Source organism: Juglans regia, chromosome 6 (assembly GCF_001411555.2).
Source record: "Juglans regia cultivar Chandler chromosome 6, Walnut 2.0, whole genome shotgun sequence".
Taxonomy (NCBI): Eukaryota; Viridiplantae; Streptophyta; class Magnoliopsida; order Fagales; family Juglandaceae; genus Juglans; species Juglans regia.
The window spans coordinates 14,536,547-14,564,433 of record NC_049906.1 but is presented as its reverse complement, the minus strand read 5'-3'; the positions used below and the strand labels follow the sequence as shown (position 1 = coordinate 14,564,433).

Below are 27,887 nucleotides of genomic sequence, written 5' to 3'. Positions count from 1 at the left end.
GTGATGATTATTACTTAATTAGTTAATAATTGAAACTTAATATCTACTTAATAATTCAATCTACAATTATATATATATATATTTTTTTTCAATTTTTAAATTTATATATTTCTTAAGTTAAATTATGGGTTCAAAATGGCTCAAAAATGGATTATGGGTCCAAAGTGATTCCAAAAATCGATTCTGAGTTATTTAACCTAGAAAAATGTACTGACTCATTAAGGGAATGCAGGGGTGCGGACGGATGGGGGTCCACTCCCGTACCCCGGCAGCGGGATGGGATACCCCGCTCCCACCCATGAGGGAGTAGGGTACGGAGAAAAATTTCCCACCCCTGTATATGCAGGGGCGGGGGGTGGTGGAGGGGTGGCCCGGCCCTACGGGGCGGGTACGACCCCTAATTTTAGGAGGCGTTTTTCCTCTTCTTTTTATTGTTTTGTTTTTTCTCCCTCGAACTTTTGTATTAGCTCACTTGCTCTCGTATGCCACCGAACTCCTTCCTCTTGAGTTTTGTCGTTGACTCTGCTATCTCACACTCATTCCACTGAGGTAGGTATTTGAATATCCCTCACACTTTCCCTTACCAAAATTCATGCCTTTTTTATTTTGGTTTTTATTTTTTATTTTATTTTTTCCTGATTGTCAAATATGCAGAGTTTCATGGGTGCCATTGATATTTACAACGCCTCCTCTCTCTGTTTGATCAAGCGCTACACCGGTTCTGAACAATTTGTTGCGCCTCAATTGCACAGACCCATTTGTTCAATTGAAGGGAAACGCACACGGGTCTGTGCTATGACCTCCACTGTTCCTTCAGTACAACACGTCGATGAGGGTCAGCAGCGCTTTACCGGTGACTCCTTCATTCGACCCCATTTGAGGAAGTTATCTCCTTATCAGCCCATTTTGCCTTTTGAGGTATTTAAATCAAACCCATTTTCCTTTTTCTGTTTCTTGAGTATCCCATTTCTGTTGTCTGTTTTTGCTCATTTCTGCTACATCCATAAAATGCCTATGTTTTTGTTATGAATTCATTTGTCAGCCACTTCAGTGTCGTTCGGGTTTAAGAACGAGCTAGATTGATAGTTCATTACTAGAAGATGAGACCCCCTCTACTTGCTTCTTATTTCTATTATTTGTTCCCCGAATTTCATGTAAAATTTCATGAATCCACGGGCAAGTATCTTTCCAAGTTAACTCCTACCACAATCCATGATCTTGTTTATGTGCGTGTGTGTGTATGTCTCACGCTGCCTGTGAAGATTGAGAACGAATGTTTAAGGATTTTGGTTTCTATGTCACTGGTGCCTTGGGGGCAAGGTCTTGAAGGGGAGGAGATTGTCACGGGTAGGGGTGCAAATGGACCGGACCGGTCCGGTCAAGTTGGTCCGGCCTATTTTTATTTTTTAATCGATTAATAAAAAAAAAATTCTTTAAAATACTAAATTAAATTAAGTGACTTATTAATGTAGATTATATAACAAACTCAATAAAAAAATATTTTATATGGTCAATGATAATAAATTAGATAAAATTTCATTATTAATTTATATAATTACTATATAGTTAACTAATTGATATTATATATTAGTTAATTCTAGAAAATTAACAAGTGTTAATAACATATTTAAAATTTTATATTGTTAATAGTTATAGGTTAGATGAAGATATATATAAAATATTGTTAATTTATAGAATATTAACAAGTATTAATAACATATTTAAAATTTTATATTGTTAATTGTACAATTATTATATAAATAATATATATAAAATATATTTTTATTTTTATTTTTTATTCGGTCGGTCCGAGAAATCTCCACCCCTGGACTGGACCGAAATTCCCCTACTTATTGGACTGAAACCGACCATGCATTTTTTGGTTCAGTCTGTACCGGTCCACCGAACCGGTCGGTTTCTCTAGTCCGGACCAATCATTTTACACCCCTAGTCATTGGTGAGGGTAATGATATTAACGGCTGGAAATGAGGAAGGAAAGGAAAAGAAAGATGCGGTGTGTTTTGAGGTTTAATGAAACGGTGTGTTTTCATTTGAGTGAGGATGGGAAGAGTGCGTTTTATGTGTAGTGGCTTGAGCTTTGTACACTTGAGTGATACGGTCCATTTTAGACTAATTGTAAGAACAGAACCTATGAATTGTTCAGTAAAGGATCATCTGTGAATTGTGTAGACTTTGTGGGAGGTTTGGAGTTCCTTGAAAATTCCATGCAAGATTTTCATTTGCATTCATGAATGAATCTTGTTCATCTTGGCTATCTGTTTTCATGTTCTTTGGATTGATTTTACTTTCTTTCATTACTGAGTTGTGGAGGGTTGTAACCTCCCTTCCTTCCTGTAAGTTAGCAGTGTCACGTGTTTTTCATAAAAAAAACCTGATAAGAGATGTCATATTTAATAAATGAATTTAGAATTTATTTTATAGAAAAACTGTCTCATAAAATGTCTTTTAAAATCTTAAATAAATGAGTAAATTGAATAAAATTTATGTCATAAAAGCAATTTTATTCTAGAAAGTCTAAAAGTAAATTAAGTGCTCCTTCTAATCTTGACCTGACTGCTCGTGTTCATCATCCTCACCTGGGGTGGTTTAAAAACATGAAAACAAACTAAAATGAGTCGAAGACTCAACAAGAAGTCCATCACAACGTAAACATACCAAATATAAAGTTTTCATAAAATTTTTCATGCTGAGAGTTTAAAATCATGAATGTTCGTACTGATGCTTATGCTATGCATGACTTGATTTATCTGAATTAATTGATTGATCTAACTTAACTAACTGATCTGACTTGCCAACACACTTAACCCTGTGTGCGAGGTTGTGCATCGGCTCCATGTCCCGTAGCCGCGAGGGGAGCCGCTGATAGTATTCTGGCATACTATGGTGGACCACGCTTGAGCCCGTGGCTTGCACATCCACCCTGATCTGAGCTGCATTGGTACTATACATCTAAATAGCCATCTGATTAACTAATTTGATCTTATTTTATCTTGCACTTGAAGTTAAGATAGCTTATGTATTTTATGTACATAAGATGCATGACATAATACATATATAATTATAATTTTTGAATTTGAACATGATGCGGAATGACATGATCGTATGCTATGCTGGATAACATGTTTGCATATGACATTAGTGGTGCATAAATAATGGCTATCAATGAATTGGCTTGAATAATACTTAATTATAAGCTGAACTGTGATGATCCTAATTTGTGATCAAATTACTTATCTTGAATCGCTAATCCAAGGTCTCGCCTCGAAAATTGTTATCTATACAAAGTATCATAAGTCACTAACTTTCTAGAAAGACGTGTAATAATAGTACTTAAAAGTCTACTTCTAGTATTAGATTTACAATACATTAAGAAATAGCATTTTTTTTATGGCCTACAAATGCTTAACCAAAACCATAAAGGTAATTTTTAAGTGAAAGGGAAATATAAGGGCAAATTTGTAATAAGGTTGAATCTTCGTATGCTGGCTGAAAAGTAAAAAGCAAATCTCAACTTAACAAGGCATTACATGAACAAAAGGGCCAGTGACGGAAAAAAGTTTAATGGAATATCATTTTAAAAAACATTCTCTACTATAGGGTAACTTAAAAGAAGTTCCTTTCAACCTTGAGACACGCAAATATTTATTGAGAGACTGAGAGTGTAGAGGGGCTGCAGCAGATTACAAGAGGTAACTTTATTCGGAAGGGTTAACACTGTTTGTCCTCTAGCACTAGTTTATGGTAGAAATAGCAAGTAAAAAAAAACCATAACAGAGGCATATGTCGGCAACGAAGAAGATTAGAGACAAAGAGCTAACTGTAAGTGGGACGACATGTGATGATGATTCTGAGTGACCATACTGAGATCAAAGGTGGCAACTTCTAATGGAACAGGGCTCAATTTCAATCACTATTTGGCTGAGAAACACGGTGGAGAAAATAGGAAGAGGAAGTCAATTTCTATACTTAGTTTGTGTTTAAAATAGAGGGCTCGTGAGGTTCTTATAGGCGATGGGAGGGGATAACGTGAGTCTTCAGGAGATTGGCTATAATTTGAAGTTGCCTAGACTTTAGGAACCTGTTTCTACGAGGATATAGATTTTGGGAGGAGTTTAGAAGAGTTTGAGTTGGTGTTAGTTCCAAACTAGGAACCTAATCTATTATGGGAACCTAATGGATGACTTATACAAAGATTTTGATAGGGAAAGAATCACTGTTTAATTTATCTGTTAGCATATTTCCAAAAATGTTAATAAAAACAAATAAAAAATAATACTAATTTTAAGTCCTAAATTTGGACCCGTATGTTACAAGGGTTGAAGTCAGTACTTGACAATTGGTATCAGAGAGGCAATCCTCTCATGGTAGAAGGGACACATGCTGCTGCTTTGAAATTGCACCAAGAAGGCTCGTAGAGGCATCAAGAAGCTGCGCAGAAGCAGTTGGAAGACCCGCAGCAGGCCATTTATGGAATCATTGAAAGAGATATGATCAAGGCTTTAGTTGTGTAGTTGAACATAGAGAGAGAGAATGAATTCATATATTCATTAATATTTAACTTCCTATACAAACTACATACAAATGACCATTGTATATTTCTAAATTATACTAATTACAACCATGTCCTTTAACACTCCCTCTCAAGTTGGGGCATATATATCATATAAACCTAACTTGGAACAAATAAGTTTTAACCGACTACAACACAGTGGTTTGGTAAACATATCTGCAAGTTGATCAGTAGACTTCACAAAGGGTGTAGAAATGTCACCGCTTAGTATTTTATTCCGAATGAGGTAACAATCAATCTCAATGTGTTTAGTCCTCTCATGAAATACAGGATTAGACGCAATATGCACTGCAGCTTGGTTATCACAAAGTAACTGAAGAGGGACAGGAGTTGGAAACCCAATCTTTTGAAGAAAGTGTTGCAATCATGTTAGCTTACTAGTAGTGTGAGCCATTGCTCTGTATTCAGCTTCTACACTAGACTGAGCTACTATTGTTTGCATCTTACTCTTCCATATAACCAAGTTACCTCCCACAAAGGTACAATATCTAGTAGTTGATATTTTATCTGAAGGAGATCCAGCCCAATCAGCATTTGAAAAAGCTTTAATTCTAAGGTGTTCATTTGGTCCATACAATAGTCCAAGGCTAAGAGCTCGCTTAAGATAACTAAAAATATGGATTACAACATTCCAACGTGAGACCCTGGGCATTTGTAGAAATTGGCTCACTACACTCACAGCATAAGAGATATTAGGTCTAGTGATATTAAGATAATTCAATTTTCCAACAAGTCTTTTATACCGACCTAGACCAAACAACTCCCTTTCATCTTTCAAGAGTTTACGGTTTGGATCCATAGGAGTGTCAATAGGTCGTGCACCTAACATGTCAGTTTCTTCCAGAAGGTCAAGTACATATTTTCTCTGAGATAGGTTAATGCCTTTTTTAGATCTACTGACTTCAATTCCAATAAAGTACCTAAGTTTGCCCAAATCTTTTGTCTGAAACTGTTCATGTAAAAATTATTTCAGCTTAGCAATTCTAACTGAGTCACTCCCAGTAATTATAATGTCATCAACATATACAACGAACAAGATATGACCTGCATCACTGTGTAGGTGAAATACTGAGTGGTCTGTTTGGCATCTATGAAGACCAAATGCTAATACAACATCAGAGAACCTCTCAAACCATGCTCGAGAAGATTGTTTCAAACCATATAATGCATTTTTTAACTTGCACACAGTACCTCGATACTCCCCCTGAGCAACAAACCCAGGTGGTTGCTCCATATACACTTCCTCATTTAAGTCGTCATGTAGGAATGTATTTTTAATATCCAACTGAAATAAGGGCCAATCCAAGTTAACAGCAAGAGAGATTAATACTCGAATAGAAGAAATTTTGGCAACCAGAGAAAAAGTCTCGTTATAATCAATGCCATAAGTTTGAGTGTAACCCTTAGCAACCAAACGAGCTTTCAGATGTTCAACAGAACCATAAGGATGGAATTTGATTATATATACCTATCTACAACCAACAGGGTGTTTACCAGGTAGTAAAGGAACAAGATCCCATGTCCATTATGGTGAAGAGCATCAATTTCATTTTTCGTAGCTGTCATCCATTCCGGATCAGATAAAGCATCCTGAACTGTCTTAGGAACAGAAAATTTTGAAAGTTGAGAAGTAAAGTATGAAAAAGATGGAGATAAGGCATAACAAGAGACATATTAGATAATCGGATGTCGAGTAACACAAGGACGAGTACCTTTTCAGAGAGCAATAGGCAAAGAGTTTGAAGTACTAGGTAACTCAGGATTTAAAGATAGAGATGAGGTTGGTGGAGGCATGAGAGCCGGGTGCCGCACGCGACACGAGTACACCTGTAAAGGATCAAGGGAAGGAACTGAGGAGGATTGGGTAAAAGTGGGTGAGTGTGCATGAGAAAGGGTAAGAGTAGGTAATGGTAGAGGATTACACTCAACAACTGAAGATATTGCCGAGAAATAGGGTATGGACTTAAAGAAGGTGACATTAGCACTAGTGAAGTAACGTCTAAGAGCAGGACTATAGCAGTAATATCCTTTTTGAGTTTGGGAATAACCAACAAAGAAACACTTGGTAGCACGTGGATCAAGCTTATCAAAGTCTGGGCCAAGGTTATGAACTTAGCAAACACACCCAAAGATTTTTGGAGGGAGAGAAAAAGGTGGAGAGGAAGGGAACAAGATGGAGAAGGGAGATGAACCATTGAGGACTAATGAAGGCATACGGTTAATAAGGTGACATGCAGTAAGAACACCATCACTCCAAAAATGTTTAGGAACATGCATGTGTAGTAACAGTGCTAGGGTTACATCTAACAAATGGCGATTTTTGCATTCAGCCACCCCATTCTGTTGGGGTGTACAAGAGCATGGAGTTTGATGAACAATTCATTTATTACTTAAGTAAGTAGCAAAGACACTAGATTGGTATTCTTTAGCATTGTCAGAATGCAAAACTTGAACTTTTTGTCTAAATTAAGTTTTAATTTCTTTCTGAAAGATTTTGAATATGGAAAGAAGTTCAGATTGTACCTTCATCAGAAACAACCATGTCATTCGAGAATAGTCATCAACAAATGTAACAAAATACTGAAACTTATTCAATACAATGTTGATTGGTCCCCATATATCAAAGTGAACCAATTCAAAAGAACTAGATACTCAGTTATCAACTCAAGGTACAAAAGACACACGATGATGTTTGCTAAGCTGACATGCTTCACAAGGAAAGGAAGATACATTTTCAAGATTCCTAACTTGACGTTTCAAAAGAGAAAGAGATAAGTGTCCAATGCGACAATGCCATTCAAAAGCAGATGATGAGGATGTGAGGGCTTGAGTGGGTGACTGTTTGACATCAAGGTAATACAGACCACCAGCTTCATGCCGTGTACCAATCTTCTTCCCCGTCTTGAGATCCTGAAAGATACAAAGGGATAAAATGTCACATAACATTGAAGAGTTTGAGTAATTTTACTAATGGACAACAAACTAAAGGGAAAACTAGGAGTATATAGAGCAGATGACAATGATATAGAATCTGTGAGCTTAGTGGATCCAATACTTGTAACTTTAGTAAGAGAACTATTAGTCAGAGTAACACTCTTTGGAGATATCAAAGTATCTAACTTAGATAAGGAATAAGACAAACCGGTCAAATGTTCGTTAGCTCCTGAATCGATAATCCATGGATCTTGAGTAGATAAGATACGACATGCGGACGCTGTACCTGAATGGGCACGAGTAGCTATGGAAGATGAAGTCGCTCGTGTGCGACCTAAAAACTGATCATATTCATCCTTCGATATGCTAATCATCTCTGGAGTTGGGTCGGAACTCGTTGACGATGATGTAGTATTTTGGCAAATAGTTTGATTAGTGGATCCAGATGGTCTACCATGGAGATCCCAACAATAGTCCACCGAGTGGTTAGTGCGATCATAGTGAGTGCACTTACGAGATCCACAACCTCGAGTGCGATTAACTCTAGCATCACGCCCCCCACGTGCACCTCTACCACTCCGGCCTCCACGCCTACCAGGAGCAACATAGGAGGTAGCTAAAACGGATTTCTTATTCCTCTGATCTGAAGAACATTAAGATCCTTGTCCAGATAATATGGTTTGCTGAAGTCGGGAGAACACACCAGGAAATGAGGGAAGCTGTGGACTTGCCAGAATTTGAGAACGCACTGACTCATACTCAGGTTTTAAGCCAACATGAAACCGAACAACATTAAAATCTTCCCGTTGTTTTAGCATACTTGAAACATCAGAAGTGATAGGTTGATACATTTTGAGTTCTTCACATATGCCTATCACTTGAGAATAATACTCTTCCAGGCCCAAAGCACCCTGTTCCAACCCAAAGAATTGCTGACACAACTCATAAATACGAGTTATGTTCCCAGCATCCGAATACTTCTGTTTGAGATGCCTCTACACCTCTTGAGCGGTGTCAAAATGTATTAAGTTAATGCAAATATTAGGCTCAATACTGGTCAACATTAGGGACAGTATTTGAGCATTTCTTGCGCCCATTGAACAATTGTAGAACTAGCTGACTCAGACATTAAATCAACCAAGTGAGTACGACGAAGAACCTTACCTTTCAAAAATATTTTAACAGATTTTGACCACAACATATAATTTTTTCTATTCAACTTCACCGGAATTATAGGCATACTAATGTTTGGTACAAGAGACATTGACTCAAATTTAGTTGTTATGGAAAAAAGTATCACAACAATTCAACTTGGAGACAAGAATCTACACAAAATATGAAATATGGATTAAAAACTGGGAGACAATTTGGAAAAGTAGAAACTCAAATTAAAAACCCAAATTTCAGATCTGTATTGGTCGAAACAAGCCTGTACCGGCCAAAACAAACTTGTATCGGTTCATAATTGGCTTGTATCGGGTCTGAACCGCTTTGTTTCAAATCTAAATCGGGTTGTATCGGCCTGTATTGGGTGTGTTTCGGGTATCGCCGGCACACCAGGTACCGGCTTCAAAAAACAACATTAAACTGGAATAAATTATCCTAAACGAGGATAACTCATCCTAGACAGGAATAAGTTTACCGTATACCTGTTACCAAACGGACGTTATTCTGGATATAAATAAGAACTTACTCTAGATTGGGGGCATACGTAGTCGAGGATAGGATGATCGATACCTACAACCAAACACTCCGAGACGTCGACGTCGCCGGTGATAAACAGGGTTTCTGGCAGCCAATAACAACAGGAGACTCACAGTGTCCACAGAAAATGCCAGTGATCTCGATTCTAGTGCCTAGTACCGGAGATAACACTTAAGGTCACTGGAAACAGCTTGAAACAGCTATCGGCCGCCAATGAGGACAACGACCACTAACCACCACAGACAACGATGGTGATACCACAGCTCCGTCGCACAACCACCACTAACTCCGTCGCACAACCACAACCACCACAGCTAACTACACTTTGTTCTGACACCATGTAGTTGAACATAGAGAGAGAGAATGAATTCATATCTTCATTAACATTTAACTTCCTATACATACTACATACAAATGACCATTATACATTCCTAAACTATACTAATTACAACCATATCCTCTAACAAGTTGAATCTAGAAAAGTTAATTCTATTCAAGAAGAGTCTTGGGAACCTAGAGAAGAGGGTTGTGAGGAGAGGGGTTTTATACCTAGGGAGTGCGCTTGGATTTTCCCCATTTTGATGGGAACAATCATGCTGGGTGGATTTTTAAGGTTAGTTAATATTTTGAGTTTCATCATTTACCTTCCAACTAGAGCCTTTTAATGGCCTCTTATCATATGGAAGGGGAGGCCTTGATTTGGTATCAGGATGCCTTAGGCTCTGGTCAATAGATTTTGGCCAATAGCTTATGAGGACCTTATGGAGGCCTTGGTTTGGTATCAAGGCCCAGTTTGAAGGACTGTCAAATAGATTGAAATGGTTGTCTGAAAGGCACCAACTCAGTTGCTTCTTGAGTGGGTTGAACGATCAGATTCGACTTCTTGTTTGAATGCTCAATCCAATCAACCTTAGTGCAGCCGTTGGATTAGCAAAAATCTAGGAACAATACATTTTGGCTTTGTTAGAGGATATGGTTGTAATTAGTGTAACTTATGAGAGTATAATTGTCATTTGTATGTAGTATGTATATGTTGTTGAACATCAATGAATAATAAGAAGTATTATCTCTATGTTCGACTACATGGTATCAGAGAGTTGAGTCGGTTGGTGGTGGTTGTGACGGAGCTAGTGGTGGTTAGTGTGGTATCATCGTCGTTGTCTATGCACTTCGGTGGTTTTTCCTCTTTGTTGTTGGCGGCCAGTAGATCTTTTCAAGGTGTTTCTGGTGCTCTTCAGGTGTCGTCTCCTGTACTGGGCACTAGAATTGAGCTCGTTGTCGTTCTCTGTGCACCCCACCAAATTTCCCGTTGTCAACGGCTGTCGGGGGGCTTATTTGTTGCCGGCGACGTCAAAGTCTCGGGGTGTTTGGTTGCAGGTATCAACTATCTAATTCTTGAGTGCGTATACCCCAACCAAGAGTAAAAGCTTATTCCTATCCTGAATAACACCCGTTTGGTAATGAGAATACTGTAAACCCAGCTTCACTTATTCTCGTTTAGGATAATTTATTCCCTGCTTAAGGTTAGTATTGAAGCCGGTACCGGCAATACCCAAAAATACCTGATATAGTCCTGTTTAGACCCAATACAAGTCGGTTTAGGCCCGATACATCCCAGTTCAAACTCGAAACAGCCCCATTCAGACTCGATACAGGTCGATTCTGAGCCAATACATGCCTGTTACAACCTGTACAGGCTGATTCCACCCGATACAGATTCAAAATTTGGGTACTTGAGCTGGATTTCTACTTTTCCAGATTGTGTTACTCAATTTTTCATCCATATTTCATATTCTGTGTGGATTCTTTGTCTCCAAGTTGAGTTGTGATATTTTTCTCCATGGCAATTAAATTTGAGTCATAGTCTCTTGCACCAAATTTTAATATGCCTATGATTTCAATGAAGTTGAATGGAAAAAACTATATGTTGTGGTCAAAATCTGTTGAAATGTTTTTTAAAGGCAAGGGTTTTCGTACCCACTTGGTTGATTCAATGCCTAACTCAACTAGTTCTACGTTTGCTCAATGGGAGCAAGAAGATGCTCAAATCTTGTCCCTGATGTTAACCAGTATTGAGCCTAATATTTGCGCTAGTTTAATACATTTTGACATCGCTCAAGAGGTGTGGAGGCATCTTAAACACATGTATTCGGGTGCTGAGAATATAACTAGTATTTATGAGTTGTTAGCAATTTTTTGAGTTGGAATAGGGTGCCTTGGGTCTGGAAGAGTATTATTCTCAAGTAATGAGCATATGTGAACTCAAAATGTATCAACCTATCACTTCTGATGTTTCAAGTATGCTACAACAACGTGAAGAGTTTAATGTTGTTCAGTTTCTTGTTGGCTTAAAACCTGAGTATGAGTCGGTGCGTTCTCAAATTTTGGCAAGTCCACAGTTTTCCTCATTTCCTGACGCGTTCTCTCGACTTCAACGAGCCACATTATCTGGACAAGGATCTCAGTCGTCTTCTGATTAGACTAATGAGAGATCCGCTTTAGTTGCCTCCTATGTTGCTCCTGGTGGGTGTGGAGGCCAAGGTGGTAGAGGTGCACGTGGGGGACGTGATGCCAGAGTTTATCACACTTGAGGTCGTGAATCTTGTAAGTGCACCCATTGTGGTCGCTCTAACCACTTGGTGGATTATTGTTGGGATCTACATGGTAGATCATTTAGGTCTGCTAATAAGGCCATTTGCCAAGATGCTACATCGCCGTCAATGAACTCCAACCTGACTCTAGAGATAATTAGCATATTGAAGGATGAGTATGATCAGCTTTTGGGTCTCATACGAGTGGCTTCATCTTCCATAGCTACTCTTGCCCATTTAGGTACAATGTCCGCATGTCTTGTCTCATCTACTCAAAATCCATGGATCATCGATTCAGGAGCTAATGAACATATGATCGGTTTGTTTTATTCCTTATCTAAGTTAGATACTATGACATCTCCAAAGAGTGTGATTGAAGCCTAGGCGGGCTTTATGTAACGTATGAAAGGGTAATTTTGTAAAAGGACTTTTATTTTAATTTAAATATTTCCGCTAGAAACTCTCTTTTAACTGATAGAGTAGGTTTTTATCTTACACTTGGAACCTTTCATATCCTGGGAAGGAAAGGGAAAAAGTTTTAAAAGTCCCATCTCATTTTCTAAAGTCCCACTACAAGGATGGGCGTTATAGTATCTCAGTTATGTTGGCTTAAGATTATCCTCTATGTTTGTCGTTCTTAGTTTATAATAACCTTTTAAAATATGCTTCCATGACCATTTAATGGATGTCATTCTAGATGATATATATATATTATATAAATTTTAGGTGCTAATATTTCCCGTGGTTATAGTTTGGTTTTGTATAATTCTACAACATTTTATTTGCTAGCCATATTCATTCTTAAATATCATTAGATGAATTCATTGTAATTTCTTGTGATAGATTTAGAATGTCAAAATTAGTTTCTTCATCATCTTTGGTTAATCGTACTTTAAGTCACGATCCAGTGAGTATCTGCGGTTTTAAAGTGCCATTTAGAGCATGAAATACTCCAAAAAATTCAGCACGACCCTTCTTTGAGTGTCCCAAATACAATACAAATGTATAGACAATCTGCTAATACAACAGAATTCACCCAAGAAGACATTCACTTTTGCTTACAATTTCCTTTATGACATACAAAATCTTGCTAATGGTTCTCTTGCTAAAGTTACAGGCATTGGACCCACTAAGCTCACTGATTCTATATCCTTGTCATCTGTTCTATACGCTCCTAGTTTTCCCTTTAGTTTGCCGTCCATTAGTAAAATTCTTCAAAATCTTCAATGCTCTGTTATCTTTTATCCCTCTGTATGTATCTTTCAGGATCTTAAGATGGGGAAGAAGATTGGTACGGGGCATGAAGCTGGTGGTCTGTATTACCTTGATGTCAAATAGTCACCCACTTGAGTCTTACATCCTCATAATCACTTGCTTTTGAATGGTATTGTCGCCTTGGACACCCATCTCTTTCTCTTTTGAAATGTCAAGTTAGGAATTTTGGAAATGTGTCTTCCTTTCTTTGTGAAGCATGTCATCTTAGCAAACACCATTGTGTGTCTTTTGTACCTCGAGTTGATAATCGAGCATCTAGTCATTTTGAATTAGTTCACTCTGATATATGGGGACTAATCAACATTGAATCAAACAAGTTTCCGTATTTTGTTATATTTGTTGATGACTATTCTCGTATAACATGGTTATTTCTGATGAAGACATGATTTGAACTTCTTTCCATATTCAAAGTTTTTTAGGAAGAAATTAAAAACTCAATTTAGACAAAAAGTTTAAGTTTGTGTTGTGACAATGCTAAAGAATATCAATCTAGTGCCTTTGACACTTACTTAAGTAATAAATGAATTGTTCATCAAATTTCATGCTCTTATACACCTCACTAGAATGGGGTGGTTGAACGCAAAAATAGCTCTTTGTTAGATGTAACCCAAGTACTTTTATTGCACATGCATGTTCCTAAACGTTTTTGGAGTGATGGTGTTCTTACTACGTGTCACCTTATTAACTTTATGCCTTCATCAGCTTGATAGTTCCTCTCCCTTCTCTATCTTGTTCCATTCCTCGTGTTTCCTTACCCAACCCTCCTCAGTGTCTTCCCTTGTTCCTTTATAGGTGTACTTGTATCGGTTGCGGCCCTCGGCTCCCATGCCTCTACCAACATTGTCTCCATCTTCAGATTGATCTTAAGTTACCTAGTGCTTCCTACTCTCCACCTATTGCTCTCCGAAAAGGTACTTGTTCTTATGTTACTCAACATCCGATTAGCCAATATGTCTCTTGTCATGTCTTATCTCCATCATTTTTATGTTTTACTTCTCAACTTTCAATACTTTACGTTCCTAAGATAGTTCAGGATGTTTTATCTGATCCAAGATGGAGGACAGCCATGAAAAATGAAATGGATGCTCTTCACCATAATGGGAGATGGGATCTTGTTCCTCTACTACCTGGTAAACGACCTATTGGCTGTAGATGGGTGTATACAATCAAATTCTATTTTGATGGTTCTGTGGAACGTTTGAAAGCCCGCTTAGTTGCTAAGGGTTACACTCAAACTTATGACATTGATTATGACGAGACTTTCTCCCCGGTTACCAAAATTTCTTCCGTTCAAGTATTGATCTCTCTTACTGCTAATTTGGATTGGCCCTTATTTTAGTTGGATGTTAAAAATGCATTCCTACATGGCAACTTAAATGAGAAAGTGCATATGGAGCAACCATTTGGGTTTGTTGCTCATGGGGAGTCTCAAGGTACTATGTGCATGTTAAAAAATGCATTATATGGTTTGAAGCAATCTGCTCGAGCATGGTTTGTGAGGTTCTCTGATGTTGTATTGACATTTGGTCTTCATAGATGTCAAACAGACCACTCGGTATTTCACCTACATAGTGATGTAGATCATATCTTGTTGGTTGTATATGTGGATGATATTGTAATTACTGGGAGTGACTCAGTTGGAATTGTTAGGCTGAAACAAATTTACATGATCAGTTTCAGACAAAAGACTTGGGCAAACTTAGATACTTTCTTGGAATTGAAGTTGGTAGATCTAAAACAGGTATTAACCTATCTCGGAGAAAATATGTATTTGACCTTCTGGAAGAAACTGGCATGTTGGGTGCACGACTTATGGACCCAAATCGTAAACTCTTGAAAGAGAAGGGGAGTTGTTTGGAGATCCAGGTAAGTATCAAAGATTTGTTGGGAAATTGAATTATCTTACTATCACTAGACCTGATATCTCTTATGCAGTGAGTGTAGTGAGCCAATTTCTACAAATGCCCAGGGTCTCACATTGGGATGTTGTAATCCATATTCTTCGTTATCTTAAGCAAGCTCCTGACCTTGGACTATTGTATAGACCAAATGGACACCTTAGAATAAGCTTTTTTAGATGCTGATCGGGCTGGATCTCCTTCAGATAAAATATCAACTACTGGATATTGTACCTTTGTGGGAGGTAACTTGGTTGCATGGAAGAATAAGATGCAAACAGTAGTAGCTTGATAGAGTGCAGAAGCTGAATACAGAGCAATGGCTCACACTACTAGTGAGTTGACATGGTTGCAACACTTTCTTCAAGAGATTGGGTTTCCAACTCCTATCTCTCTTCAGTTATTTTGTGATAATTAAGTTGTAGTGCATATTGCGTCTAATCATGTGTTCCATGAGAGGACTAAACACATTGAGATTGATTGATACTTCATTCAGGATAAGATACTAAGTGGTGACATTTCTACACCCCTTGTGAAGTCTACTGATCAACTTGCAGATATTTTTACCAAACCATTGTGTTATAGTCGGTTAAAGCTTATTTATTTCAAACTAGGGTTATGTGATATATATGCCATAGCTTGAGGGAGAGTGTTAGAGGACATGGTTGTAATTAGTGTAACTTATGAGGGTATAATTGTTATTTGTATGTAGTATGTATATGCTGTTGAACATCAATGAATAATAAGAAGTATTCTCTCTATGTTCTACTACAGGCTTCAAGGAAGTCTTGGAGACAAAATGGAGTAAGTGTGGAGAGAGGTTCTTTTGAAAGAGTATTAGAGGTGGGGAACAGAATGCAGAGAAGTAATGTTCCAACTAAAAAGGGTTTCTCTTCTTAGATGGATTTAAAGAGAAGGAAACGCCTTTGTTACCATTGTGAAGAGAAGTGGAACCCAACTCATGTTTGTAAAAATCCTAAGGTTTACCTATTGCAATTAGATGAGTCTGTGGAAGGAGAAGAGGAACATGAGTATGGGCTTGAGTCAATGCATAAATGTGAAGAAGTGCAAAAGAGTGGGGGTGAGGATTTGGAGATATCTATCCATGCTATTTCTGGCTGCCCTAGCAACAATGCCATGAAATTGCTTGGAAATATTGGATTTTTTTCAATAGAAATTTTATTGGATTGAGAGGTATTCATAACTTCTTGGATCCCTTAGTGGTGGAGACAACTAAGTTGAGAATTTAGAAGATTCTAACTTGCAAGTTAAAGTAGCTAATGGGGATAAGATTCTAAGTCAAGGGAGGTGTGAAGGGTTATCATAATTCAAGGTACTAAATTTGTAGTCCCTTTTCACGTGCTAACTCTTAGGGGATGTGAATAGTGGCTCAAGACATCGGGGTCCCATTAATTGGGACTTTTCAAATATGTCGATGAAGTTTGTGGTGGAAGGGAGGAGTCTGGGTTTGCAAGGCCTTTATTTTGAGAACATATTAGTGGAAGCAGGTGGAAAATTTTTGAAGTCGTCTTTTGTGAGGAAACAAGGTTGGCTGTTACAATTGGTGGCAGTAGAAGGGAGCAAAAGGGCTAATGAGGTGCAGTCTAAAGTAGCAACTATGCTTAATGAGTTCCAAGGGATTTTTGAGGAGCCAGTGGGGCTACCACCGCCAAGATCATTTAATCATCAGATTGTGTTGAAAGAAGGAACCTCACCTATGTCAGTGAGGCCCTATAGATATCCCCATTACCAGAAAAGTGAAGTTGAAAAAATTTGCAGGATTTGTTGAAGAATGGAGTCACCAGGCCAAGCCAAAGTACTTTCTCCTCACTAGTTTTGTTAGTTAAGAAGGCTGATGGAAGTTGGAGAATGTGTGTAGACTACCGAGCCTTAAATCAACAAACCATCAAAGACAAATTTTCAATTCCTGTCATTGACGACTTACTTGATGAACTTTACGATGCTAAAGTGTTTTCTAAGCTTGACTTGAGATTGGACTGTCATCAAATTTGAGTGAGAGAAGAGGATATATCCAAGACAGCATTTAGAACTCATGAGGGCCACTAAGAGTTCTTAGAGTTAGTGACATCACATTTGAGCTCACAAATGCACCTGCCACTTTTAAGGGGTAGATGAATGAGGTATTCATGCCCTTTCTCAGAAAATTTGTTTTAGTTTTCTTTGATGATATTTTGGTTTATAGCCAAACCTTTGCTGAACATTTACAACATCTGAGGTCAATGCTAGCAATTCTGAAACAGCATAGCCTATATGCTAAGAAGTCCAAATGTAGGTTTGGGGTGACTGAAGTAGACTAGTTGAGCCATATTATTTCTAGGAGTGGTGTCATGGCAGATCCAACAAAGATTTCTTCGATATTGGAGTTGCCAATTCCTAACACATTGAAGTCTTTTAGAGGTTTCATGGGCCTCACAGGTTACTATAGGAAGTTCATTAGACCCTATGGTTCAATTGCAGTCCCGTTGACAATGTTATTGAAGAAAAAATCTTTTATGTGGTCTAAAGAAGCTACCGAGTTCTTCCTCCAGTTGAATCAGGCTATTACTTAGTCTCCTATGTTGAGGCTGCCTGATTTTTCTAAGGAATTTATGTGAATGTGATGCATCTAGAGTGGGGTTAGGGGCTGTTCTTTTGCAAGAAGGCCAACCAATAGCCTTTTTTCAGCTAGGCTTTGAAAGGAAAAGCATTACTCCTATCTACATATGAGAAGGAATTGTTGGTATTGGTGTTTGCAGTGGGCAAGTGGAGGCCCTACCTGTTGGGTCAGATTTTTAAAGTTAAAATTGACTAACAGGCACTAAAATACTTGTTAGAGCAGAAGGTAGGCACTAAAGCACAACATAAATAGATTTCAAAGCTCATGGGCTATGATTTCAGAATTGAGTATAAGAGGGGAAGGGACAACAAGGTAGCAAATGCCTTGTTTAGAAAAATGGAAGATGAGACAGCCACATTAGCCTGATATCCTTTCCTACACCAGTTTGGATAAAGGAGCTCAATCAAAGCTATGTACTTTCCAATAAGATACATAGCATTGTATCTCAGCTTTAGCTGGCGGGGGGAGTTCGTAAGGAACATTCTCTGCAACAAGGCTTGCTGCTTGGGAAAGGGAAGTTGGCGGTGGTTCCCATGTCACCTTTTAAGAATAAGATCTTGCACTATATCCATCATAACCCACAAGCAGGGCATGTGGGCTATCATAAGACACTGCAAAGAGCTAAGATGGACTTTTTTTGGGAAGGAATGCACAGGGATATCAAGAAAATGGTGAGGGAATGTGACATATGTCAAAATCTCAGATTAATAAATATAAGACTATTCATCCATCAGGGTTGCTGAAGCCCTTGCCTGTTTCTAACTCTCCTTCAATGGATTTTATTGAGGGTTTTCCACTGTTAAATAGGCCAAGTGTGATTTTCTCAGTTGTAGACAGATTGAACAAGTTTGCTCATTTTTTCCCTGTTGCTCACCTTTACATAGCAAGCAAGGTAGCCCAAGTTTTCTTCTCTGGAGTTTTTAAGCTCCATGGTATGCCCAAGACCATTGTCTTGGATAGGGATCCAGTATTCACTAGTTCCTTTTGGAAGGAACTTTTTCACATGCAGGGAACTACTTTGGCTTTTAGTTCAGCATATCATCCTCAATCCGATGGCCAGACTGAGGCTTTGAATAATTGCTTGGAGGGCTACCTAAGGTGTTATGCAAACCAAGAGAATGGAGCAGTTGGTTACCAATGGCAGAGTGGTGTTATAACACTGCCAACCATTCATCCATTGGAGTCTCCCATTTGAGGCTCTATATGGCTATCCTCCTCCCAAGTTACTAAACTATAGCCTTGGCATCACTGCCAATGCTGCTGTAGACCAGCAGTTGAGATCTAGAGAACATTTGTTGTTCATTTTAAAGGAGAATTTGTATAAGTCTCAACACGGGATGAAGATGTTTGCAGATAGAAAAAGGACTAAGAGGTCCTTTTGAAATGGGTGACTGGGTGTTCTTGAGATTGCAACCTTACAGACAAAAAAACAGTAGCAATGCACCATAGTTTGAAATTATCTCCAAGATATTATGGCCCTTTTCAAGTGGTTGCAAGGATAGGTATAGTGGCATACAAGCTTAACCTACCCGCTAGTTCCAAAATTCATCCTTCATGTGTCTTGTTTGAAGAAGAAACTGAGTGAACAAATTACTTCTCTGCCTACACTACCACCTTTAGACAATGAGGGAGCATCCATCTTGAACCTGAGGCCATCCTTTAGAGAAGAATGATAAAGGTGGACAACCATGCTTCTCCTATGGTCCTCATCAAATTGTTGGGGGCACCATTGGAAGACATCTCTTGGGAGTCTCTGTGGAAGCTACGTAGCGCCTCTATCCCCACATTGTGGGCAACGTTCTTTAATGGGGAGGGCTTCTGCCACTATGTGCCTTGGGGGCAAGGTCTTGAAGGGGAGGAGATTGTCACTGGTGAGGGTAACGGTATTAACGGCTGGAAATGAGGAAGGAAAGGAAAGAAGCTGTGCATTTTGAGGTTTATGGCTTGTTTGTTTTTGCAGATGAGATGAGATGAGTTGAGATAAAAGTTAAAAGTTGAATAAAATATTGTTAGAATATACTTCTTGTGTACTTGGGCTATGTCTATCCTTATTAAAACTACCGTTTACCTATAAAAAATATTGTTAGAATATATTTTTTTAATATTATTTTTGTTGTGAGATTTGAAAAGTTGAATTTTTTATTTTATTTTGTGTGAAAATTTGAAAAAGTTGTATTGATCAGATGAGATGAGATGAGATGAGATGAGAATGGTTGTGAAAACAAACGAGGCCTTAATCGGTGTGTTTCATCTAAGTGAGGATAGGAAGAGTGTGGTTTATGTGTAGTGGCTTGCGTTTTGTATACTTGAGTGAGTTCCTCAAAATTTCCCTGCAAGATTGTCATTTGCATTCTTGAATGAGTCTTGTCCATCTTGGTTATCTCTTTTCATGTACTTTGGATTGATTTTACTTTCTTTTTATTACTGAGTTGCGGAGGGTTGAAGTCAGTACTTGACATTCTACCATATATTCTACTTTAATGGTCTACCATTTAAAATTTGTAAATTTATCACTTGACCTACTTAGGTGAACCATTTTTTCATAAGAAAGGCTTACCTAAGTAGGCCAAGTAATAAACTTACAAAGTGATGGTGGGACTAACCTTGAAGCAAAAAGAAATCATTATGCAGCCCTACTAATTAAGGTGCTTTCATTAAGCTCAAATGAACCTTTGGTGATCTTTGACCATCATAAGCTTTACCAGATGCTCAAACTTCATGAAGTATTCTCACAAACCCGTTTTTGACAACTACTGAAATTTGACTATGGCAGCCCACCTTAATCCTATGGCCTTAACCCTGTCATCACCCAGTTTAGTTATATGTTTGTTTATAATCCACTGCCAGATTTCTGTATTATCTGGCTCATTGATAACTTAATTGAAAAGGATCTTACTGCATGTTCTCTACATTTTCCTTTAAGCCAACTGGTTTCTATATAATCAGTTTTGTTGACAGTTCTTGTTTGTTTACTTTTCATAAATGAAAAGAATATGAAAATCAATTTCATATTGTGCTTTTTTCTCTTTGTGATTGGGTTGATCAATGCTGAGAATGATTTCAAGTTGAGAATGATTTGTATCACTTCTTACGCAACTCACTGTAAATCCATGTTAATTAGTTATTTGATATCTGGATAAATGAAAGGGTTTATTTGGTACAGGTATTATCATCTCGTCTTGGAAGGAAGCCTGAGGATATCATCAAATTAGATGCAAATGAAAACCCCTATGGTCCTCCCCCAGAGGCAAGTCATATAGACCATTATAATTTCTATGTAGTATTAAAAAACCAAGTTATTTGATTTGGTTAAAGATTTTAATGAGATATTATTTAGTGTTTAAAGATTTGAAGTAAAAAAAGAGTGTGTTTATTGCAGGCACATTCTGAGTGTTGACACCCTTTGCTATCCTAAATAGAAATTCATGTTTATAGGTTTTTGAAGCTTTGGCCTCGATGAAGTTTCCATACGTCTATCCAGACCCTGAAAGCCGCCGTTTGCGTGCTGCCCTTGCCCAAGATTCAAAACTTGAATCTGAGTATATTCTTGTTGGATGTGGGGCGGATGAGCTCATTGATTTGATTATGAGGTTAGAAATTAATTTTTGTGTGTTGTAATGTTTCCAAATAAACATGCCCTTATTGTCTATCTCCCTAACTTCAGTAACAAACAGTTAGTAATCTTCTGCAAATTTTCTTGATATTCTCCATATCCTGCAGATGTGTGCTTGATCCTGGTGACAAGATAGTGGACTGCCCTCCAACCTTTACAATGTATGAATTTGATGCTGCAGTAAATGGTGCATTTGTAATAAAAGGTACAGATAAATTTAGTACTTTCTCATAGTTTCTTCTACAGTCTTTGCAGTCTCTAATTCATTCTTTCATTAATGTAAATTCTTGTGTTCCTCACCAACATAGAGTTCCTAAACATGTCATTTCTCTGCCTGCTCTGCTTTTCACTGCCTGCTTTGCTTTTCATTTGCATGTCACATTGTATGTGCATAACCTCCTGGAATTTTATGTCATTCTGCAGTTCCAAGGAAGGCAGATTTTAGCTTGAATGTAGAACAAATAACAGATGTTGTTGAACGGGAGAAACCCAAATGCATATTTTTAACATCTCCCAACAATCCAGATGGGAGGTACCCCTCAATTCCCTTTTCTTCATGTATTTTTGGCATACATAATTGGCTTGAGATCTTTAACTTGCCCCTCCCTTACTGTCCCGTAGTGGGCAGTCTACCAAATTTAGAGAAGATCACTTCATCACCTCTTGAAGACATATGAAAAGTCAAAGATCTGTTCATATTTTGGGTTCTAATACATGGCTAGATGGTCTATTCTTATAATGTCTGTGTATATTGTTACATTTAGTAAACATGTCTACTTTAGGGAGAATAAATCACTCTTTAAATCTCTTAAGTCTTCTTAACTTAAGATTCTGACATTGTTTTGGTGCTTGACTTCAATTTAAAGTGTCTTCTATTATTTACCCCTAGAACAAATTGCACAGAGGGCCTGATTGTAGAATACATGAGGTCTCAGTTGGCTGGAGAAAGAGGTTAATTGAGGTGTCCTCTTTGAGTTTCAGGATTTTGACTATCTTTGGTCTGGTGTGGTTATGCTGATCTAATAAGTCTGCACAATATATGTGAATTCTTGAACTCTGGATTATTTTCTAGTCATGTAGTTTCTACTCTGACATTATATTTCCAAGCTACCTACTGTATGCAGTATAATTGATGACGAAGTTCTCATGAAAATCCTTGAGCTTCCCATATTGGTTGTGCTGGATGAAGCATACATTGAGTTTTCAGGAATTGAGTCAAAGATGAAATGGGTGAAAAAGCACGAAAATTTAATTGTTCTTCGAACATTTAGCAAAAGGGCTGGTAGGTGAATATTGTTAGTTCTGCTGTAGCACTATGAAAAAGAAAAAAAAAAGATGTATATTTTTAGTGCCTTTTCTTTAGAGTTAATAATTTGGGAACTTGCATGTCACCTCATATGGTTCTATTGTGGGAGCATCAATCCTTATTGAAATTACAAGATCTTTTACTTTCTAAATGAGAAGTTCTTGCTCTTTAGAATGGTTCCAATGGACTCCAATTGTATCATTGACTAGTACTTTTCAAGTATAGGCCTAGATGTGGTTGGGCCTTCCTTGGGCGTTGCATATTACTTTCTATTTTGTGGACTGTTAAAATCGGTTGGTATATGCTCTATGCTAGCATTTAGAGAATGGAGGTTTCAGACAACCCATCCCCCCGTTAAAATTGTATTACATTTATCATGAAATATCGACAAAGCAAAACTCCTTTTTCCACTTTCCTAGCAATAAGGTCCAAACTTGTGTTCCAGTGCCCTGGGATTCTTTCTATATAAATAAGTTATGCCAGGGAATTTTACAACCCTAAAGCAAAATGTAGAACAAAGGAAATTTTGTGTTGATGAGATACCCGTTATTGTGCTTCGTCCAATGGATATGGGGAAGGCTAATCACTATGGATGAGTCCATCGACATATGCAATAGCACATGAACCAAAACTCACAAATACTCTTGTGCCATATGCTTTCTTACTGGTTTAGTTTAATCAAAGATAACTGTCTTGCAACACTCCGATGCCACAAACTTCAGCTTTAATGGCTCCAATTCTAAATTTTTTTTATTTGTCATTAGAAATTTATATTAGTTCCTTTTAGAAACGTCCTTCCTCTGTCCTTAATGTGAAATGATCAGAACCTTAAATTGCAAATAAACAACTGATGCAGGTTTAGCTGGACTTCGTGTGGGATATGGAGCATTTCCATTGAGTATTATTGAGTATCTTTGGAGAGCAAAGCAACCTTATAATGTTTCGGTTGCTGCTGAAGTTTCTGCTTGTGCAGCTTTGCAGAATCCCTCATATCTTGAGGTTATTTCCTATCTAACTTATTTGTATTGCCCATATATATCATCAGTTATTGATATTTGTGAGAGAGAGACTGTTATTACTTCCAGTCAATGCCACATATCTAATATGAATTAACAATCTCTACCAGAAAGTGAAAGATGCTTTGGTACAAGAAAGGTTGAGGCTTTATAATTTTCTTAAGGAAGTGCCATTTCTCAATCCATATCCCAGCCATTCTAATTTCATTCTTTGTGAGGTTGCATCTGGAATGGATGCTAAGAAGCTAAAGGTGCGTAACTTTTTTGCCTACATCATTACTTTACCATGTAAAAAGAAGTTTTATTCGGGATTCAATATTTCTGCTGTATCTACTCAGATGATCTGGCGTAAATGTATTTGACAAGATAGTTGCTTTCCTTTTAAAAAAGAACAATGATTTTTCTAGACAACTACTACCTTTAGATTTACTCTGTGATAGGGCAATCTTTGTGACCTTCACTTTATGCTGCTATTAGGTTGCAAAATTACACAGTATGTAGTGTTCTACTCAAATCTATAATGATCCATAGGAGCCACCTTGGAAATAGGGTAAAATATCGATAATGTATCCTCTATTTCAGCTTCATCTCTCAAGTTTTCTCTTTATGCCATGGAACCTTACAAAGGCAGGTCCCTTTGGATGACCCTTGGGGAGTAAACTCCAAACCACCCACCAAAAATGTGTATCAGGTAGTTCTGGGAAACCATTAGTTTGGAATCAAATCCAAAATATCTATGTCTACAACTCATTCCAAACCTGCCCTTGACGCTCGGCTGCATCCTGACCGGTTGCTTTGTCTCGCAATCAAATGCATTTTGGTAAACGTGTGCCTAGATGATTGATTTCAAGGGACTTTAGAAGAATCAAATTTGGGTTTGCTCGACTGCTCAGCCTGATAACCGCTGAACCAGCTATCCAGTCAGTTTGAGATGTAATTTGGAGAACCAGCTTACGGTTCTACTGGTTGATGGTCCATGAAGATGGTTTTTATTTTTCTATTAAGAATTTTTACAGTACTTATAAAGGATAATTTATATGGCCATTGCTGCTTGGTATGCTTGGGAACATATTAGAGTGCCAGATAAATAAATGTTCTGATAATCTTTTTATATTACAGGAGGACCTTGCAAAAATGGGCGTAATGATCCGTCACTACAATAACAAAGAACTGAAGGGTTATGTTCGCATGTCTGTTGGGAAGCCTGAGCACACAGATGCCCTGATGAACTGCCTTAGACTCCTGTCCTAGTCCTGTAACTGAGCAGGGTCAACATTTTAGGGAGCAGAATCTGATTAAGAGGTCAAATTCAAATTGTACTTTTTGCTAATTAAACCACATTTTAAACAGTTATATTTTCTTTGTTTTGGAATTAAATGATATTTATATTTCAAACTTGATGTCTTCTTTTTCTTGTGGAAGGTGAATGATGCGTTCTTGTTTAATCTAGACAGTTCACTATGATTAAAACCTTCTTTGCTAGAGAGACAGAGCGAAAGGCTCAATTATCTTTACATTTGAGTTCCAATTTTATATGGTTGTTTTTCTTTGCTTCTTCATAAAAGGATGCTTATCACCCCTTAGCCCTAGATCTTATTGTTAGGATTGCATATCTGTGTGTTGGGAGACACGGGACTAGTTAAATCCTACTTGTCACCAATATTGCATGAGATAAAACCCAAGAAGTTGGCCCAAGTGGTGAAGGCCGTGGTCTTGGGGTATCACTCCCTTCAAGGTTCAACACTTCATAGGTACAAACAATCCTTTGGGGCCACTCCCATTGATGAAAAGCGAACGATTTAACTAGTTCTGTGTAGGGAAACTTTCGAGGGTGTGATACATGGGACCGGAGTTTACTTTGTAGAAGTGGGCCTGAAGGGTTTTGGAGAGGTTCCCCGACATCAAAAATAAAAATAAAAAATATTGCACGAGATGAAAAGCAAATTTCATCTCTTTATTTAAGCCTATAGGGCTTAAGTTTATATGTCAAAGTAAAAGGTCGGATCTATTTTTTTATGCCTCAATTTTAATATCTAGCCACCACACTTACGGTTGCTCTCATTTATGATCATGATACAATATTGGAAAGTGATTTATGCCTCGTAAGAATACTTTCTTCTACATTCCCCATTGCTTTCTCATGGAGTGCTTAAGCATCTCGTATTCTTTTCCATTGATGCGATAAAAGTCTTACTTCACGCTATGAAGCTAAAGAATTCCATTCCCAATGACTCACGCAACTACTTTCCGGAAACTTTTTTAATGGAAAGTGGTTTTTGCAAGTCGGATGAGCATTAAACAAAGATATCTTGCAAATGATTATCATAATCATCAATATAATTTCGAGTCTTTGTGAGAATTTTAAGGCTTCAAATGCTATACGGTCCATTTCTTGTATATATCTTCTCTCCTACGTGAAAGAAATTTTTCAGTGGTAGAAGATCTCAATCTCAATATAACTGTCATAACTGATATATATTCCACAAAGGAAATGGTGTTTCATACAGGCTTCCCATTGTGCAGAGGAAAATCATCATCTTCTTCTTCCATGAATATCAATGAACCCATCAAGTTATTTTCTTCCCTAATCAGCGATATCGAGAGGCTAAAAACATCACTAGCTGGAGATTCCATAACCCTCAAATGGTGCTCTGAAGCCATTAATCTCCTGAGGAAGATGCACTCTCATTTTCTTCTGTTTTTTGAGAAATATCACTTACCCGTTTTGTGGGATGGTACAGATATCTTGGAGGAGTACATGAAAGCGACATTAGATCTCCTTGATTTATGCAACTCTCTAAAATCAGCCATTTCTGGGATGCAAAGATACAGGCTAATAGTTGAGTTTGCTGCAGGCAAGTTGCGAAATGGTGGGAATATTTCAGATGCAACTACCAAGATCACTGAGATTGAGAGATTAGTAAGTGAGAGTAAGAAGATTTATGGAGTTGAGAAGTGGAAAGATATGAATTTGTTCAAGACTGAAATGCCTAAAACTAGAAGCAAGGATAGCACCATCTGTTTTATCTATGCCATTAAAAGCAGCATGAGATTGGTAGGCATGCTGCTTTTTTCTGCACTGCTCTATCCAATTTCAATTACAATGGATAAGGAAGTTTACAGGAGGGTGTCTCCTCAGCTAAAATCATTCTCAGTTTCAATTGGGAAGCTTGTGGGTTGCTTCTTGAAGGTACTTGAGGGGGTCAAAGACAAATCAATGCCAATTTTGGTTGAGAATAAGGTTATAGAGAAGGCAGTTTTGGATATTAAAGCTCATGTTTTGAAGGAAAAAGCTGTTGATCAAGAGAAGCTTATCAATTTGCTGAAGCAAAGCTCTCTGGTTCTCAAAGAAGGTATGGAGATGTTTGAATCTGTAGTGGATGAGCTGTTTGAAGAGGTTGTCAATGGAAGGAATAAGGTGCTGGCTATGGTTGATGTTAATTACTGAGATTAGATCTTCTGCTAGTGTATTTTGATAAAACGATGAATAAGAAGAGCTTATGAAATATTGTACATTCTTGCAAGATAATTATTATAAGATATATATATATATATATATACACACATACACACACACACACACAATTTGCTTTAATATTTTGAGGTTTTGAGACAATACAGAGTTGGATTGCTATAGAGTTACCCACAACAGTAAAAACCTATGCGAAGCACAACAATGCATGGAAACTACGCGCGCCAACGACTACCGCATTTGTCAGAAGGAAAACTTAGTTGATGGTGCTGTTGGAGCCAAATACCAAGGGAATTTAGGAAAGATGCGCTGATGATGGAGATGATAGATAGTCACATTTCTAATTCTAAGGTTAAAATTTTTTAAAAGAGAAGATATTTACAACCGTGAATTGTGCAACTGCCGCGTAATCGTTTTAAAAAAAGTGAATAAAACATAAAACCCACGTGAAACAAATTAATTTTTTAATAATGGACCTCTCTTTTTCTAAATGATTACGCAATGTTTACACATTTCACGGTTGTATGTAAAATTACTCTTGCTTAAAAATTAAAAGATGGAAAAAAATAGAGAAATGAAACAAAAACCATTAGGCCTAAACTGTGAGCTAAAATAGGTTAAACTTAAAAGAATGGTTGAAACTTGAAAGAATCTTAAGAGTAACAATGTGGGAATGCATGCATGTCGGTGGCGCCACATGGCATTCACGTGTACCACCAACGAAACGTGACAGGGACGACATGAGAGGAGGTGGCGGTGCTAATGGTGGTCTTGATCATGTACATTATCGGCAAACTGATCAGAACGAAAAAGGGTAAAAACTGGGGAAAAGAAAAGGCAAATAATGGGAAAAGGAAGGGAGGTTGGACT

The 27,887-nt window shown here is 37.8% G+C and overlaps 2 protein-coding genes across 8 annotated transcripts; both read left to right on the top strand.

Annotated features, from left to right (window-relative positions):
- Nucleotides 1-319: 319 nt before the first annotated feature.
- LOC108983187 (histidinol-phosphate aminotransferase, chloroplastic) lies at nucleotides 320-25,037 on the top strand. Of its 7 annotated transcripts, none has more exons than XM_035691286.1 (11): nucleotides 841-918; nucleotides 2,839-2,959; nucleotides 13,087-13,204; nucleotides 20,774-20,857; nucleotides 21,046-21,200; nucleotides 21,331-21,428; nucleotides 21,647-21,755; nucleotides 22,348-22,505; nucleotides 23,386-23,528; nucleotides 23,656-23,796; nucleotides 24,665-25,037. In XM_035691286.1, exons 3-11 carry the CDS (start codon nucleotides 13,202-13,204, stop codon nucleotides 24,794-24,796), a joined length of 1,023 nt encoding a protein of 340 aa, XP_035547179.1. In that variant the 5' UTR covers nucleotides 841-918; nucleotides 2,839-2,959; nucleotides 13,087-13,201; the 3' UTR covers nucleotides 24,797-25,037. The 7 variants fall into 7 exon arrangements, with proteins under 7 accessions (XP_018810288.2, XP_035547179.1, XP_035547180.1 ...); XM_035691287.1 differs by lacking the exon at nucleotides 841-918 and adding an exon at nucleotides 13,888-14,006 and having other exon boundaries at nucleotides 2,697-2,959; XM_035691289.1 differs by lacking the exon at nucleotides 841-918 and adding an exon at nucleotides 13,888-14,006 and having other exon boundaries at nucleotides 2,697-2,959; nucleotides 20,990-21,200.
- Nucleotides 25,038-25,840: 803 nt separating this feature from the next.
- LOC108983181 (protein BPS1, chloroplastic-like) lies at nucleotides 25,841-27,050 on the top strand. The gene has a single exon (XM_018954737.2). The coding sequence runs from the start codon at nucleotides 26,037-26,039 to the stop codon at nucleotides 26,991-26,993; it is 957 nt and encodes a 318-aa protein (XP_018810282.2). The 5' UTR covers nucleotides 25,841-26,036; the 3' UTR covers nucleotides 26,994-27,050.
- The last annotated feature ends 837 nt before the right edge of the window (nucleotides 27,051-27,887 follow it).